The sequence below is a fragment of the Columba livia genome, chromosome 1, assembly GCF_036013475.1.
Source record: "Columba livia isolate bColLiv1 breed racing homer chromosome 1, bColLiv1.pat.W.v2, whole genome shotgun sequence".
Classification (NCBI taxonomy): Eukaryota; Metazoa; Chordata; class Aves; order Columbiformes; family Columbidae; genus Columba; species Columba livia.
This window is the reverse complement of record NC_088602.1, coordinates 133465531-133481102: the sequence shown is the minus strand read 5'-3', so window position 1 is coordinate 133481102 and position 15572 is coordinate 133465531. Positions and strand designations below refer to the sequence as shown.

At 39.1% G+C, this 15572-nt stretch overlaps 1 protein-coding gene across 7 annotated transcripts in view; it reads right to left on the bottom strand.

The window, feature by feature from the left end:
- SLCO1C1 (solute carrier organic anion transporter family member 1C1) overlaps window positions 1-15572 on the bottom strand; it is a 41585-nt gene that overhangs the window by 565 nt on the left and 25448 nt on the right. For 5 of the 7 annotated variants that reach the window (XM_065030857.1, XM_065030904.1, XM_065030865.1 and 2 more), the window contains one exon: window positions 13601-14705. The exons of 1 other annotated variant lie outside the window; for it this stretch is intronic. In XM_065030857.1, coding sequence (XP_064886929.1) covers window positions 14483-14705 — 223 coding nt within the window. In that variant the 3' untranslated portion in view covers window positions 13601-14482. Of the gene's footprint in view, window positions 1-11776; window positions 11840-13600; window positions 14706-15572 lie in introns of those variants that run through there. One more of the 7 variants, XM_065030881.1, reaches the window with a different exon arrangement.

The window sequence follows — 15572 nt, the reverse complement described above, 5'->3', positions numbered from 1 at the left end:
TACGTTCTCTGTAGTAACACCAAGCCACCCATTCAACTTACTCCTTCACATTGGCTTGTTTAAATCAATTCTTAATGACAAAATAATTGATTATTTTAGCTACTTGACCTCCTATAAGGAGGTTGTGTGTTTTTTCTTCTCACAGTAGTATACAGGGTTTGCAGAGTGCTGTCTATATCCCCTGATGCATGAAATCATCTGCAACTCAGCAGTTCAGCAGAGCTGCCCCAGTTCCCCTGGGAAGGGAACAACTTGTAGCCACAGAGGAAATATCTTTCCCTCTCTTTAATACAATGTACTTGTTATTGTTGAAAGCCCTGTTTCATAATTAAGTTGAATCTGGTTTTATTGCAATGAATAGTACAATACTTCATTTCTTCTTTTCTCAATATTTAAAACTCTATTTCTGAGACATAAGTAAGCAATTAAAGATAATACTTCAGTGAATAGCTGAAAAGGAAGTCTATGTATCTATTTTCAAAGTTTATTTAAAGAGCGAAAACACTTGCCCGTTTGTGCAACTCCAAATACAAACACAACAGATTTCTGAAGGAAGATCCAGATACCCATGCAGAGCCCCTCGGAAAAAATGGGTTACTTGAAACAAAGCCTCTTCAGATCTGCAGATCTTGACATACAAAAGAGATGGAAGTATTGAAACTAATGACTCCGAATCAGAGCTCAGAAATCATAGCCCACAGGAACAGATTTATTTCACCTTTCATAGTAGCCTCCTCAATTGAGAAAAGGGCGAAAAAGTGGTGGGGGAGGGGAAATCATACAAAGAGAGCTTTTCCATGCTTGAATGGAGCTGAAAAAGGTTAGATGAACTTTTCCAAAGCTGGAAAAAGTCCATCCACAGTTGCAAATTGCTCTGCTACAGGCCTAATGGCAGAGTGACACTCGTCAGAGCATTTAAAGGGTAGGCCTTGCGCCAATGCATGATGGTGAAGAACATTTTTCTTCACTTAGATTGAAGAGCAGTAATACCTAAGAGTGTTTAAGACAAAAACATAAACAGAGTTTTAAACAATTTAGGACTTTCTTAGGCTTAAATTTTGGATGAAAAATTACTTTTCCTTTCCCCTGGTTCCTCAGACAGATAGGAACAAGAAGCAGAGGAAGGGATTTCCTCAAGTCTGCACAAATACCAACAGATGCTTGTGAAATGAGAATTTTAGTGCTCAGGAAAAGTTAGTACACAAATACTTTTCAGCATCTGGTTCTCTGAAATTTATCTGTCCCTGTGTAATCTGAAAATATCAATTTCTCTCTGTTAATATGATACAGAAAGGACTGCGATAAGATGCTTGGTTGGCACATAATTGCAGTCCAAAGGCCTAAAGAAGTGGCTTTTTTTTGGAAGGTATAACGTGACTTAGATTCTTAATATACGGAGGGAAGGAGTGAAGGCAGAGAAACATGAAGATAGAAATGAGAGTCAGAGAAAAAAGAAAAGCAGTTAGGTATCCATACATGTAACTGAAGAAGTTCAGATATTAGCAGGCTATCCCAGTAAATGTTTCAGAGAAAGACTGTGAAGGAGCAAGAGGAGAGGACAGTCAGATTGAAAGTGCTAGCAGGGAATATCAAAGAGCAGGCTAAGCAGTTAGAGGCAAATAGTGAAAAAGGCATCCAGAGATAGAGGTCAGGGTACCAGGCAAGAAAAAGTATTGGGAAAAAAAAAAGAGAGAGAGAAGAAAATTAGGTAAAATTCATCTGCTGTGGGGTAAAAGCTACTTGATGTACACAGAAAAGTGTGAAGGCAGCTAGAAGGTGGCAGAAGCCTCTAGAAGGTGGTAGGTAGCTGGCTCAACACTGTCAGTATGGAGCTTCTCCTGCAATCCAGGGGAAGGACTCTCAGGCAAGAGTGGAGATGACCAGCTCCTGTAAGTGGTGAATTACATGTCTTATCATCGCTTTGCAAAGGTGCTACAGAAGATGGTGGTACTTTTGCTGGGGAAGGGCAGGATGGGTGGCAGGATGCGAAAAGATGATGCAACCTGTGCTGGAGAAATGTTAAAGTGAGATGTGTTCAAGGGTCAACAGTTGGAGCTGCTGGCAGCATGTTCTCTCATCCTCGGTTGACCCTGACCTACATGCAACTCTGCTGAAGACTGAAGAGATCAGGGCTGTGGAAATGCCAGACCACAGGAAGATTAGAAAAAAAGATACAAGGACGATCCATAATTGATTTCAACATACATTAGTTGTTGAGCCTGATGGTTTCAAGTATTGATAATGTTGCTATTTTAGATTTATTTCATTAATGTTTTTTTCCATGTTTAGTAAACCAAGGATCTGGTTACAAACAAAGGGAAAATATGAAACTTTTGGCACCAAATATGATCATTCTGTTATATGGCTTCCCTAAAACCATGATGTTTTGTCTGCACAAACCATTCTGCTGTAGTAATGACCTGAGATAGTTGCATTAGCAGGACAATGAGGTCAGTCAAATAACATATTGGTGTTGCTTAGGTAGTCACTCAACCTAAACAAAAATCACCCTGACATCCTTCCTGAGGGAAGAAAACAATCCTCTTCCCAAAAGCAAGCATAAGGAAAAAAAAAAAAAAAAAGAAAAAGAAAAAGAAAAAGAAAAAGAAAAAAAAAGAAAAAGAAAAAGAAAAAGAAAAAGAAAAAGAAAAAGAAAAAGAAAAAGAAAAAGAAAAAGAAAAAGAAAAAGAAAAAGAAAAAGAAAAAGAAAAAGAAAAAGAAAAAGAAAAAGAAATCTCCCAAAGCCATATTGTGAGAATGGAAGCAAATGGTCTTCCAGTTCACTTTTGCATCATACCCCAGGAACATCTGACAAACAGCTAGTTACACTTGTTTGGTCTTGTGCTTGGTATAGTCCCTCCTGAGAAACACTTTGAGTGGGGAAAGATCAAGGGTTGTAACTAATAATCAGTGCGTATCATCTTTGTTGGTGGGAGCTGAAAGCTTTCATAGCATCATGGAAAGACTGTGGCACCTTGTGAATCTATTTCAGAGTACAGCAGCCAGACTTGGGAAGGACAGCCATAGACTTCTTCAGTGCTTCAGGGTGTATGTCCTTGTAGGAGCCATGGCCTAACTCTGTGCTTGTTAGGTAGGTCTATTCCTTAATCAACACTAAAAATATTCAAGCTTGGTTTTCTACACCCAAATTATATGCAAATTATAATGAATAAGAGCATAAATTTAAATACCTTAGCATGAATAACCAGTAATTAGTTTACAAAGGTCAAGACAATGGTTTGCTACACATCTTGTAGATTCTTATGACGGAAAAATACAATGATGTTTGAGGAATTTTCAGAATCCAACCCAGACACCGTAAGTCCTTGTGCTGTTTCTCACCACAGTTGTAAGATCAGGGGCTCTACCACCATCCAATAGACTACCATATTGCAAATCAAGAGCCAGATTTCATACAGTAGTTCATGGAACCATACTGATTTAATCTAATTGCAGTGTTAATCCAATTGTCTTATAGACTTTTAAATATATATAGAGTTTTAAATAAGACTTTTAAAGTTAATGTAATACAAAAAAAGAATATCACAATGGTGTGCAGGTCTAAATGCTGCTTGCATTTCTCATGGCATATGATGCTTACTGTCCAGAGATGCACATACAAAAATATGATGCCGTCATTAAAGCCATTGACACAACAGGAACGTTACCGGTGTTTTAGTCACAGGAAACACAACTAGTACTACACAGGTAATGCTCATTAGCTGCAAACATTAAATCGCAACATTTTAAGGTTAAGACAAACAAAAATAATATTAAAGAGGTTCCTACCTAGGTTCTGTATCCACAACTACCACATAAATGTTCCGAATTCAGAAAATTCTCTCCTTAAGCAAGTCTGTGCTGGTACTTGGTAGAAGAATCATTAACTTCCAACACAAACTATGGTTTAGGCAGTTTTAATCTTGTCTCCTCCCAGTTCTGCCCTCTGTTAAAGGTCCCAAAATACATGTTTATCCACAGTGGTCAAAAATTAATCAGGTAGAAAACGTGCAAGTGTGTTCCTTCTGTATACTCTTGTGAAACACATTTTTTTCCCTGAGCTTATCAAGAAGGTTCACACCTTCCTGCCATTTATTTTCATAGTCTATGGCTAAAGTCTTTTCATCTAGAACCTGCTAGAAGTGGCCAAGGACTCTCAGGAAGAGAAAATAAAATGTCTCAGCCATATTGAACAACCTGGATGTTCAAGAAACATGCATGCTTAGAAGACTGTTCAGATTTATATGTCAGTGCTATTAACAGCACAGGCAAACCCAGTGTGAAAGTATATTGGGGCTCTGTGTACTTTGGAGCTGCCCTTTACCTACTCACAGCTCTAGTTCATGGAAAACTGAGCTGGTTTTGTGAGAAGTATTTTATTTGTCTTTGCTCTTTTTGTGGATTATGCCTGATTCCTGAGGGTGATTGTAGTAAAAGGGAAGTAATTCTTAAAGTTTGTGAACTCTGACTACTGTCTGCCTGGATATTACACCAAAATGTGCCATTCCTTGTCGATGCACCCTTCCCTGCCAACACTGTCACCACGCCCATACTTTTAATGTCTGTGAACAATTATAACCTACTTAATAATGCTGACCTTTGGATAATCTTGGTTAAATTTTGCCTTCAATACTGTTATCAGTGATACCTTGCACTGTTTATGACTTTTCTGACTCTCAGAGAGTTCCCTTTAGCTTCCTATAACAAGAGACATCATCATCAAGAAAACAGTAGTCACTCCAAAGCTGTATGTGAATGCAATTAAACCGCAAGTATTAGTAAAATTACAAAATAAGAATGCAGGAGGAATCCAGATCACAAATCCAGTCTGCACCTTTTGTAAAAAAGACCAAGCCCTGCCTTGAAGAAAATAAGAATTGTGTTGTCTTCCACTCCCTCCATTTCTAAGGCTACTGCAAAAGACTGGTCTTCTGATACACAGGAACCTTATTTTGATTTCCAGTCATGATCAAATTATAGTCTGGTTTTGAATGGACAGGGTCCTTTAACTTTAAAACCTATTCCTCTCAATCTGATCCTTAGGACTCAGCCTTGGTCATAAGTGAAGAAAGCACAGTTTTTCAACCAGTTTAGCTAGGTAAACAAGCTAATAATACTTAATAATTTACTGAAAAATAGGATCTCTTGATTCTGTAGCACATCCTCAGAACCCTTGGCTACGGTGCTTCCTATATGGATCCATATTTCATCAATGAACTGGCTAAAAATGTATACAATATTCCAGGTGCAATCTCACCAGTGCCATGTCTTGAAATATTAACTATTCCTTATCTCTAGCCTTGTTTGATACATTCTAAGCTCACATATAGCATTTTCAGAAATTAAAGGGTGGTTCCTCATTATCTACAATTAACAGGTATGCTCAGGGTCTTCTCAAAATTTTTTGACCATCAACCATGCAACGTTCTATTTAACATTGTATTCCACTCCTATTTCACCATTCTCAAGTTCCTTTTCTTTTTTTTTTTTTTTTTTTCCTGCCTCTATGATATCCAGAGTGTCCTGTTTAACTCTTCCATCCAACTTTGTGCCCTTGTTGTTATTTCAAAGAGTTGAAGCTGGAATGTAATGCATAATATATTTATACATCTAATAACAGTAATGAAAACTAAAGAGACAAACTGGTTCCTATCTGAGAAACCTAAAATAGATGAGTCTTAACTCTAGGCTTCATCAAAGTTTGGGCTGACTTCTGAAAGAAAGTAATCTTAGAGAAAAGCTTAGAGAAAGTCTTATAACCACAGTATAATTCAGAATAGAGATGGAAACTGGAGCTCATCCTCTGCACGAAAACCAGGACTAACTAAAAAAGTTTGTTGGTCTTGCTCAGGTCTGATCAAGTTGAGTTTTGGATGGAAATCTGCAAGGACAGAGCTTCCACAGCATCCATTGGCACCTGGTCCAGTGTCTCACCACTCTCATAATAAACAAGTTGTATGTGTAGATGTATGTATAATTGGAATCTCCTTTGCTGCAATTAGTGTCCATTGCCTCTCACCTTTTTGCTGTGCATCACCTGTGCACAGGAAAGAGTCTGAAGAACACAGTAAGATCCATCATTCACTCTGCATGATACAGTTTGTCAATATCTGTCTTGTTCTGGAGAGCCTCAAACTAGACAAAATGTTCCAAATGCAGCCTGACAAATACTGAGCAGAGGGAAATAATCACTTTTCCAAATCTTCTTGTCTTTAATAACTGTAGCCTAATATTCAGTTAGCCTTGTAGGCTCAAAGGTGCACTACCGTCTCATGTTTAACTCACCATTCACCAAGAACCAAAGGTCTTTTTGTGCACAACTCTTTTCCGTCTAGCTGACTACGTTGACATATTCTGTGGATAGATTAATTCTATCCCAGGTGCAGGGCTTTGTATTTTCCTTTACTGGACTTTATGAGTTCCTGTCAGCCTGTTTCTCCATCCTCATCAAGCCTCCTCTGCCATTCTGCCTTCCAGCACGTGACCTGGTCCTTTCCTCAGTTTGATGTCATATGTGAACTTACTGAGAGCACTTCCAGTCCTATTCTCCAAACAATTAATGAATGTTGTATATTATCAGCCCCAGTGTTGACAGCTGAGGAACATCACTAGCAACTGGCCACCAGCTGCTCGGATTTGAATTGCTGATCACAATTTCAGATCTAGTTTTCTGCCCACCCTATAGTGGATAAACTACCAGGATAATAAGGGAGTCCGTAACAAAGGTATTGCTAAAACCCCAATAAACCACATGTACTGCTCTGCCGTTGTCCACCAGACTAGTCATCCAGTCATAGAAGGCAACCATCTTAGTCAGGCCTTGATTTGCCTTTGATAAATCCATGCTGACTGCTCCCAGTCACCAGTCTGTTGTGTGCCTAATAATGGCTTCAAGGATAACTTGTTCCATAATCTTCCATAAAGTTCTTTTGGTATTTTATTGGTTCCTTTTATTTGTAACTTCTTGTGCAGAATATTTTTAGTTTTCCATGACTAACTGATAATTAACATGGTTAGAGGGGGGTTTCATTCGCTGTTGCAGACAAAAACTACGTTGTTACATGACGATTTCTTCCATCAGACTACGGTACGAATTAAACAAAACAAAACAAAACAAAACAAAGCAAACACCTCTGCTCCCTAGAACTTCTCTAAAAGAGTCAAGCATATCTTTGCAGTCAGATGATCATGTATGTAGCATTAACTACATGCAAGAGGTCGAAACTCATGGTCCTACAACAGATGTGGGCCTCTTCTTCTGAGAGGTGGTGATACTTCGTCTTGTGTTGTGACATAAAGCATCAACCATCCACTTCAGCAGGCTTCTTATACAATGATTGACATTTTCTAGTCACAAGATAGGCATCTTGGACCTTGCATATTGCTCTTTATTACAGGATGACATATCGTACTTCTGATAATGCATGTCATTACTGATGTTCCCCCAAGGATGCACACAAACACTTCTGTCCTCATCCTTCTTCAAAGGTGTGTCACAAGCTCCACTATTATGCTCTGACTATGTCAAGATAAGTATTCCCTCTTATTTTACTATGTTTTTTGACAGAGTATTACGTTCCCAAGGTTTCGTTTTCAGGTTATCTTCAGATTCATTAGCATACCTACCCAAGGTCTATTTTTTTTTTTTTTTTTTTCCAGAAAAGGCATGGAGCTAAATATACTCTGTAATTTGGAAGTAGTAGAACCTGTAGAAAAAGTGTCACTTTCTTTTTTGTATAGTAAAAGTGTAAAGAGTATTCCTTTGGTTTCTTCATTGTAATGTGGGAATACACAGCAATTTGTCCCAATTTTTTTCCTAGTCCTGTGTATGCCATTAATTTATAACTTTTCAGGAATCAAAATGTCTTTTATACTTTGCTTTCTGTATGGATGAGAATAATTTTTCTATATTCAGATTGCTGTCGTCTACCCTCTCTGCTGAAGCATTCACATTCAAAGTTGACTTCTTGAACCAAGAATTGTTGATCAAAAGTACCAGAATGGGAAATGGGAAACTACTGAAGTCAAATCAAAGACTATGGTCTCACACACAAAAAAGACATACCTCATCTTTTTCTTATCCAAGCCTTCCTATATGACTGTGACTTACACTCATGGGAAAAAAAAAACCAACTGGATTACGTTTGTAAAAATCCCCTTATTAAGAACACTGAGATATCAGTAATTGCTGATTACTCCTGAGACTAAAAACAACCCTTACAAAAGCCATACTAAGATTCACCTTTACCGCAGGAGGTGGTTGCAGACTCCTTCAGGCAGAGGGTGGCAGCAGACTCCCACCAGAAGAAGTGGCTGCCAAGGCACCAGTTTGCAAGGGGTGAGCCAGCAGTAGCAAGGAGCAGCCGACCAGGCAGGGGCCAACTGCAGTAGGCAGCTTTGGTTAGAGCCCTTTTTATTCTTGGGTCACTAATCCCTAAATAAAGAAAATCAATGTATTTTAAAATTTAACACTTAGTTAACAAACTAAGTAAAAGGGATGGTATACAGTTAAGCAAATATTAAGCTACTACAGGAATCCTGAGAACGTAAAACAACTTTACAAGAATGGAAAAGGGTTCTTGGTGCTCCTGTTGCAGCGCATCCAGTTTCAGATTTTGTTGTAGATCTAAGAAGAAATAAAAGCATGCTGACAAGCTGATTTGGTGTCACCATCTCAGCTAGTGACTGGGACTTGTTCCTTCCTCTTCTCAGTGGAGCTTTTGTCTTTTATAAGAACTCATTGATAATTTTGTCATTGCTTTGCATCATGTATCTACCTGGCGAAAAGTAGACCAGGACATGCTGTTTTAATGATATCTATTATTTTTCTATTTAAAATACAAAGGGTAGTCTTTAATGCTGATTGTACAGCTTCTCTTTGCATGAAGTCCTAATGAGCAGCTTGGTTTGGATTTGTTATTTTAGGCACAGAATTGAAGGTGTGCAAATCATTGGCATGTGAGAGTATTTAGACCTTTGTAGGAGCGAGTCCAAATGTGTGCTGCATGATAGCATAACAGGGATGAAATTAATACTTTGGGCGAAATCCTTGGAGCAAAAGCCCCATCATCTTTGCATGGCCTGGAATATTATCTGAGATATAAAGACAGAAAAAAAACATTATGTTTCAAGTAATTGAATACCTGGCATTATATACAGCACAACTTCACTAAGCTGTTCACCTGTCTTGTTACACTAGAGCAGATCTTTTACAAAACTTGTCAAGCCTTGATTTAAAGACAAAATGTGACAGAAAAACCTGTAACATCTCAAAGGCTGTTGTTCTAGTGAAAAAAAAAAAAAAAAGTATCTTATTTCTAATGTAGTTTTGTCCTGTTCTGTTTCTGGGCACTGGAACATAGTGTACCTCTGTCTGCAGAACTAAACAGACTGCATAGCACTTTCATGGGTTTTTTTTCTAAACACGTCCCCATTTCTCATCATCTTCTTCTAGATGTGCCAGCATCGCTGGATCAAGGGTAGGGTTCTGGTTATCACCATGTGCAACAACCTTTCAAAGTTACCTTGCTCAACAGCCATGAGAGGAAGTTTCCTGACCTGGTCACCATCAAGCTGTGAGAATGTGCTCTGCGTGCTCTCCACTAAATCCTTTCCTTATTTATTCCATTGAATGAACTGTATTAATCTTTGATGAGCTGTTGGTTAGCCAGCCTCTTGATGATATTAATCACATGTTGCTTAAGTGAGGTCATTTTAATGAGCACTCTAAATCAACATTAAAGGGGCCCATCTTTAAACTACTTTCATAATTTTCATGACAACTATGGACTTTCTTTCAGATATTGATTAGTGCAAGAAGAAACAACCAACCTCAACCAGACCTATAATCCTTGTAGCCCAAAGGCTCTTGCTGACAGGGGCTGCTCTACAAGAAGGCACAAGTTGGCAGCTGAGGGCCAACCGAGTGCAGGCTGTGCGCTCAAAAGCTGGTCAGAGTCAGCAGAGCTGAGGCAGCAACAGGCACTGGTCCCAGCCCCAGGCCAGTGAGCATCAAGCAAAGTTAAGAAGTCAGGCCCTAGGAGCATCCTGAAAACCTAGACAATAATTCAGGAAGAATGAGGGAGAGGGCTCAGCACATGCAAACCTCAAAAATGGCTCAGATCAAGACTGCATGAGCATGACTAGAGCTGCAATGGGCCTCTAGGGCCCATGGGCAGAGGTGACAGTGGGTTCCAGGGGAGACAGTTGGGCCGTTGGTGTCCTCAGAGACCTGAAACACAGTAGCCAAGGAAGGTTACTCGGAGAAACTGAGGGTCAGCAGTACATATGAGATGTCTACTGCTCTCCCAATGGCCAATAAGTTTCAAAAAGACAAAGAAGTCTTGAGCAGAACCAGGAGGCAAAGGCAAGCACCTAATGACTGACACAGCATTTTCTTTTCTATAACTACCCTGTCTCCATATGAACATAGGTATACAAGATTTCTCTGTGAGGATTTCTTAAGTCCCACATCTGTTGTGTGAAAAGCCAGCTCCTTTGCTTTGAACTTCCCCTCTACTATCTCCCTTGCTATCGATCTTCCTTGTAGTCTTGTGCATATCACACTTTCTCATATGCTCTTTCACTCTCCAGGGACTTTTTCTTTTTCTTTTTTTTTTGGTTGACCTGGGACTGTCTGAGGTGGTCTTGACACTTTAAAGAGTCTTCCATACATTTTTTCTCTTCACCTAGTCACTACTTAAATCTGTGTAAACTTCCATTCCCAGAACTCTACTATTCGTGAAATGAGATAAAACATTACCTTTGTTCATTTATGCTCTACTTGCTAGTTTTCAATATTTTTGTATGCTCTTCTTCTGTTAAACAAGTGCACTCTCTTCATATTTCGCATGGTTATCAATAATGCTTCTCTATTTACAAATACTTTTAAAATACTCACGTGACTTAGCTGCTTGCAAATCTATGTAGTATGCACTTTATAGCTTCTAGAGAGAATAAAGTTCTTTCTTTCAATATTATGCAGAATTAAGATACATGTTTCAAACTATTAAATTGTGTTGTGTCATCAACAGTCAAACCTGCCAAAGTGGTAATGTCAATGTTTTCTCTCAGATGACAGTAATCATGCTGATATTTAAAAATGCTACAATAATTGTTTCATACGTCAGTCTTACTGTCTTGAGCATATCAAGGAAGCAACCTATAATTATTCAGCCTATGTATTATTTCTGATACATTCACACCATTTGCTCTCTGTTATTTGGCAATTCCCTCAGATTACAGGATCGTATATAGCAACTTAATAGTGGCACAAGGACTGAGTAGCTGTTCTACCATCTGTGACCTGAAGATGCTTCACCTCATACTGACGTGTCTTTCCTCTCAAATGCTGGAAGGCCATGAGCTACAGATCAAATGCATTGTTCCCACAGTCTGTTGACCTAATAGTTTTGCCTCATTTGTTAGAATTCCTCTGTGTTTCCCTCCTGACATGATTATAAATGATGTGCCTATAAGTAAGATATATAATGTCATTTGGGAATTGCATTTTTTCCTGGGAGGTAGAAGGGAAAATGTGGCTTATGTCCCCAGGCCTGGTTGCATGTCCCATCATGTGGCATTGCTTGGTACCCTTGCCTTCTCCCATATGTGCCAATTAGGGTCCTTGCTACAAGGTGAAAACATATGAATACCGTTTTTATATGGCGTACACCCTGTGGGTACTTCTTAACAAGGTTGTGAATCCCACTCTGGCTTCAAAGGCTGACATCAGTGGTTGGTAAATCTCCTCAGCCAATTATTTTAACATTCTCACCTTTGAAAATGAAAGGTATTTGCTTCTTTGCAGTCTCTCAATTGTGGTTTAATATCTCTAATTCTAAAAAGAAAAGAAAAAAAACCTGAACTTGTAGACCTCTGTGAGACATTACCACTTGCACATTTAGTTTAAGATGAAGAATTCTGATAGAAAGGACCTGACAGGTCCAATCTCTTAGTACTGAGACCATATGTTCATCTACTATAACAAATGCAAAATATGCATCTCTAGTCAGACACTCATTCATGCATCCACATTACTACTTGAACTATTAAAATAAATAGCAGACTTTAAAATATTTCGAAGTGGGAATGGAGTATGTCTGTTTGGTGACTTAAAACATTATCATTGCCGAAGGGTGAGAGGAAAAGATTGATCATTTTAAAACCATAATGAAGATAAGCCTTATTGAAGCAAATTCTTTTAGAGTAGTCCTCTTCCTTTCATGTGTAAAGACAACAGGGTATGGAAGAAAAGCCCATGTTTTAAAAGAATTATTCACTAAGTACAAGCTTAGGTACATAAGCTTAGGTGATAAACCAATAAATTGATTGTTTTCCTGTTTCTTTCTGAATTAGAGTAGGATATGTTTATTTCTCTTGATTTCTTTCTTGGTGCTATAAGCCAGTGAATTTTCCTGGCCATCTTGCTACTGGACCTGTACAGAACTGCCTCCGTGACTGCTTCAGCATTGCTGAGCAGCAGTGTCCCTGCCATAAACCCTTGTGGGACTGATATGCGCATTAGGAATCATCCCCATTTATTTGACACACATACAACATCAGGCATTGAGTGAACTGCAGATATCCCTCCTTTTTTATTCCAGTGTATGCTTAAGTTGGGTTGTCCCTTTCTCTCACTGAATGTGGTAGCTCATTGCTATAAAAAGTGCCCTACCAAGGAGGCTATGGAAGGCTTCAAGTATCTCTTACTCTCTGGATACTGACACAGTTTGGCAATTTTTGCTGTTTTTATGATGATGCAGTATAAGTGAGACCTGAAAGTGGAATGCCAATTTTTGTGATTCATCCTAGACATAATGCTTCAGTTACATATTCACAAATCTTCTAATTATTTTAGTTTTGTTTGTTTAGTTCAACATCCAGTTATATAAGGCAAAGTGAACAGCCACAGCTCTCTAGTACCCCAGTGCCTGCAGGCTCTGACACCCATCTGGGAGGACAAAGAGCTGGGACAGGAGACTGTGGCTCCCATATTCCAGGCCACTGTCTAAACACCCACCCATGCGGCAAATGGTAGGTGGTACTGATCCTTCCTCTGACAACTGCATTTTCTCAAGTGATGGCTTTAAATCCTTACCTTCTGCAGATATTTGATGCTTAAGCAACATCCTCTTCTTGGTATTCCTACTGAAAGGATTAGCTACTTCTTTAATGGCACAGTGTAAGAATTTATCATTGATAAAGCTAAGTAAATGTCATTCTTATACATCTGTCCGTTCTCATGCATCCCACAGGAGAGGTTCCGCATCTGCCTCTGACCTGTGAGCCGAGGTAGGCAGCAGGGTACCTACTGTCACTGCTGAGATGCCAATATTGTGATGAAGTGTGAAGCCTATCTTTGATCACGTGCTCTAAAATTCTAGTTTCCTTAAAAGACATCATTTGGACTGGGATTGTCACAAGCGTTCTTGAAATTTTGTTCCATGTTAAACAGGTGTCCATTTTACTCCTCATCCTAAATGTATTTAATACCAAATGTTGTCAAACTTCAAAAAAATATATACCAAAGGATACTAGGATACAAATCTCAGTTTCAGGTAGCAAATACAATAAATTAAAAGAAAAAACCCAAATCACCTGGTCTTTGAACTCATTTTATTGTTCCCAAGCTGTTTTTTCACAGTTTGTTTTTTTATTTTTTTTTTAATAAATCATATGTATCTTGTATCACGATGTTATTACATTGCATAAAATGCATGGTATTATTCAGTAAACTGAGTACTAGCAAATAGCAAGAAATTGCTGGAAACCTAAAAAAGCTCTATTTTTATTCCAGTTTCCTTTGGATAATGCTCTCATGGTCTCTTTGACTTCAATGACAACTTTTATTGCTGTTATTGCTGTGCTGTAACAGAGCTACTTGAAGAAGAATCCCTAACCACAACATTTGATGTCTTAAGTGTTATGGGTTGAATTCACGAGATGCCCAGGGGCTGTTGCAGATTTGTACTTCCAGCAAACCACCTTCCTCTTGCCCTGTGCCACACCATTTGTGAGGGCAAGCCATGTGCAGAACAACCCCACACCTTTCAGGTTGCCAAGTTGTGTTTCTTGCACCAGCTACTGTTAGGCTGGTAACATGGTAGATAAGGCTGCATCGCAGCCTCCCTACTACACCTCACACACAGAAGGAAGCCGAGGGGCAGCAGTGGCTGTTGCAACTTGAAGAGGAGGGATGGAGCTGAGGAGCAGCCATAGGAACGGCTTCTTGGCAGGGGAGCAAGCTGCACCTCCCTGGCCATAACAAATCCCCTCACATGAGTGGCACTGGCTTGGCAGGACAAATGGTGAGTAGTGTTTTCAGAGCTGTACATGTGGTAAAATGTTTGTCTTTTACAGTGAATATTACATGAAGGTGACCATTTTTGGGGTGGATGCTAATATACTGCTTCACTGATGATGAATTTTTGCCTGGAACCACCACTCACTGGGTAAAGTCACAGTGGAGATCTCAGTCTTCCTAAAGTCTAGTCTCCTTTTCTGGCCAGTAAGTTGTCTGAATTAAATGATCATTATTGACAAAGTTATCTTTCCTGCTCTTTGTCCCACAGGTGCCTCTCTCCCCATTGGCTGAGAGGGTCTCATCTTGTGGAGAAGACCTTTTCCGGAGAACCCAAAGGACAGCAACGCTGAAGAAAATGGACACCATGCCCAACACCAAAGTCAGCCCCAGGTACACATACCTGAGAGAGAAATGATTGATCAGAGTCTATTTCAAAGGCAACACATGGCTAGAAGGCATCAAGGACACACTCGTATTTTCATGTGGTATGGCTGAGTAAGAAAGCTCTTCAAGCAAGGCAATGACCCTGAAGGTGAGAGTTTGATTGCTCACCAAGGTCAGGTATTGTGTGGTCTGTGGCCAAGAATGCATCTCAGGCATTGACTGACCTCCCCCACCCCAATGTGCTTCAGTGAGAATAACATGAATATTTCTAGGGTAATTAATTTATTTTTGGTTGCCTCATAAACAGTATCAGTGATACCAAGACCATTTGATGCTATTTTTGCTTTACAGTCATAATGACAGTAACAACAGCAGCAACAATCACAGCATTATTCTTTATTAACAATGAATCCCAACTGAGCTTTTGTTCTTTTCCTCAAATTTCAAAACAAGATGTACCCTCTCCTCATGTTTTTTCCTGAGGTTGGGGGGAAGGGCAACCTGTTCTCTCATTTTCCTTTTACATTTGTTCCGTTCTCCATTTCTGGTAATGCCTTTCATGATTGCTGTTCAGATAATTACTCTCCTTTAGAAATAAATTGATAAAGACAACATTCTGCTTGAGCCTCTAGTTAAGCCAAGCATGCTTTGTGGCAACCTTCCCTTCCTTTTTGTGGTCCAGCTCCAATACGGAGCAATAACGAGGTTTAACAGCCCTTTTACTTATTAACTTACTTATTTACTTACACACTCTCTCTCTTAGCAGAGTTGTTAAAAAATAGGGGAAGCTTTAGCATAAAATTGAGGTTTAACTGAATATTTTTTGGGATGAAAACCCAAGTGACTTCAATATTTCCACTTGATAGTGAAATAAAATACTCTA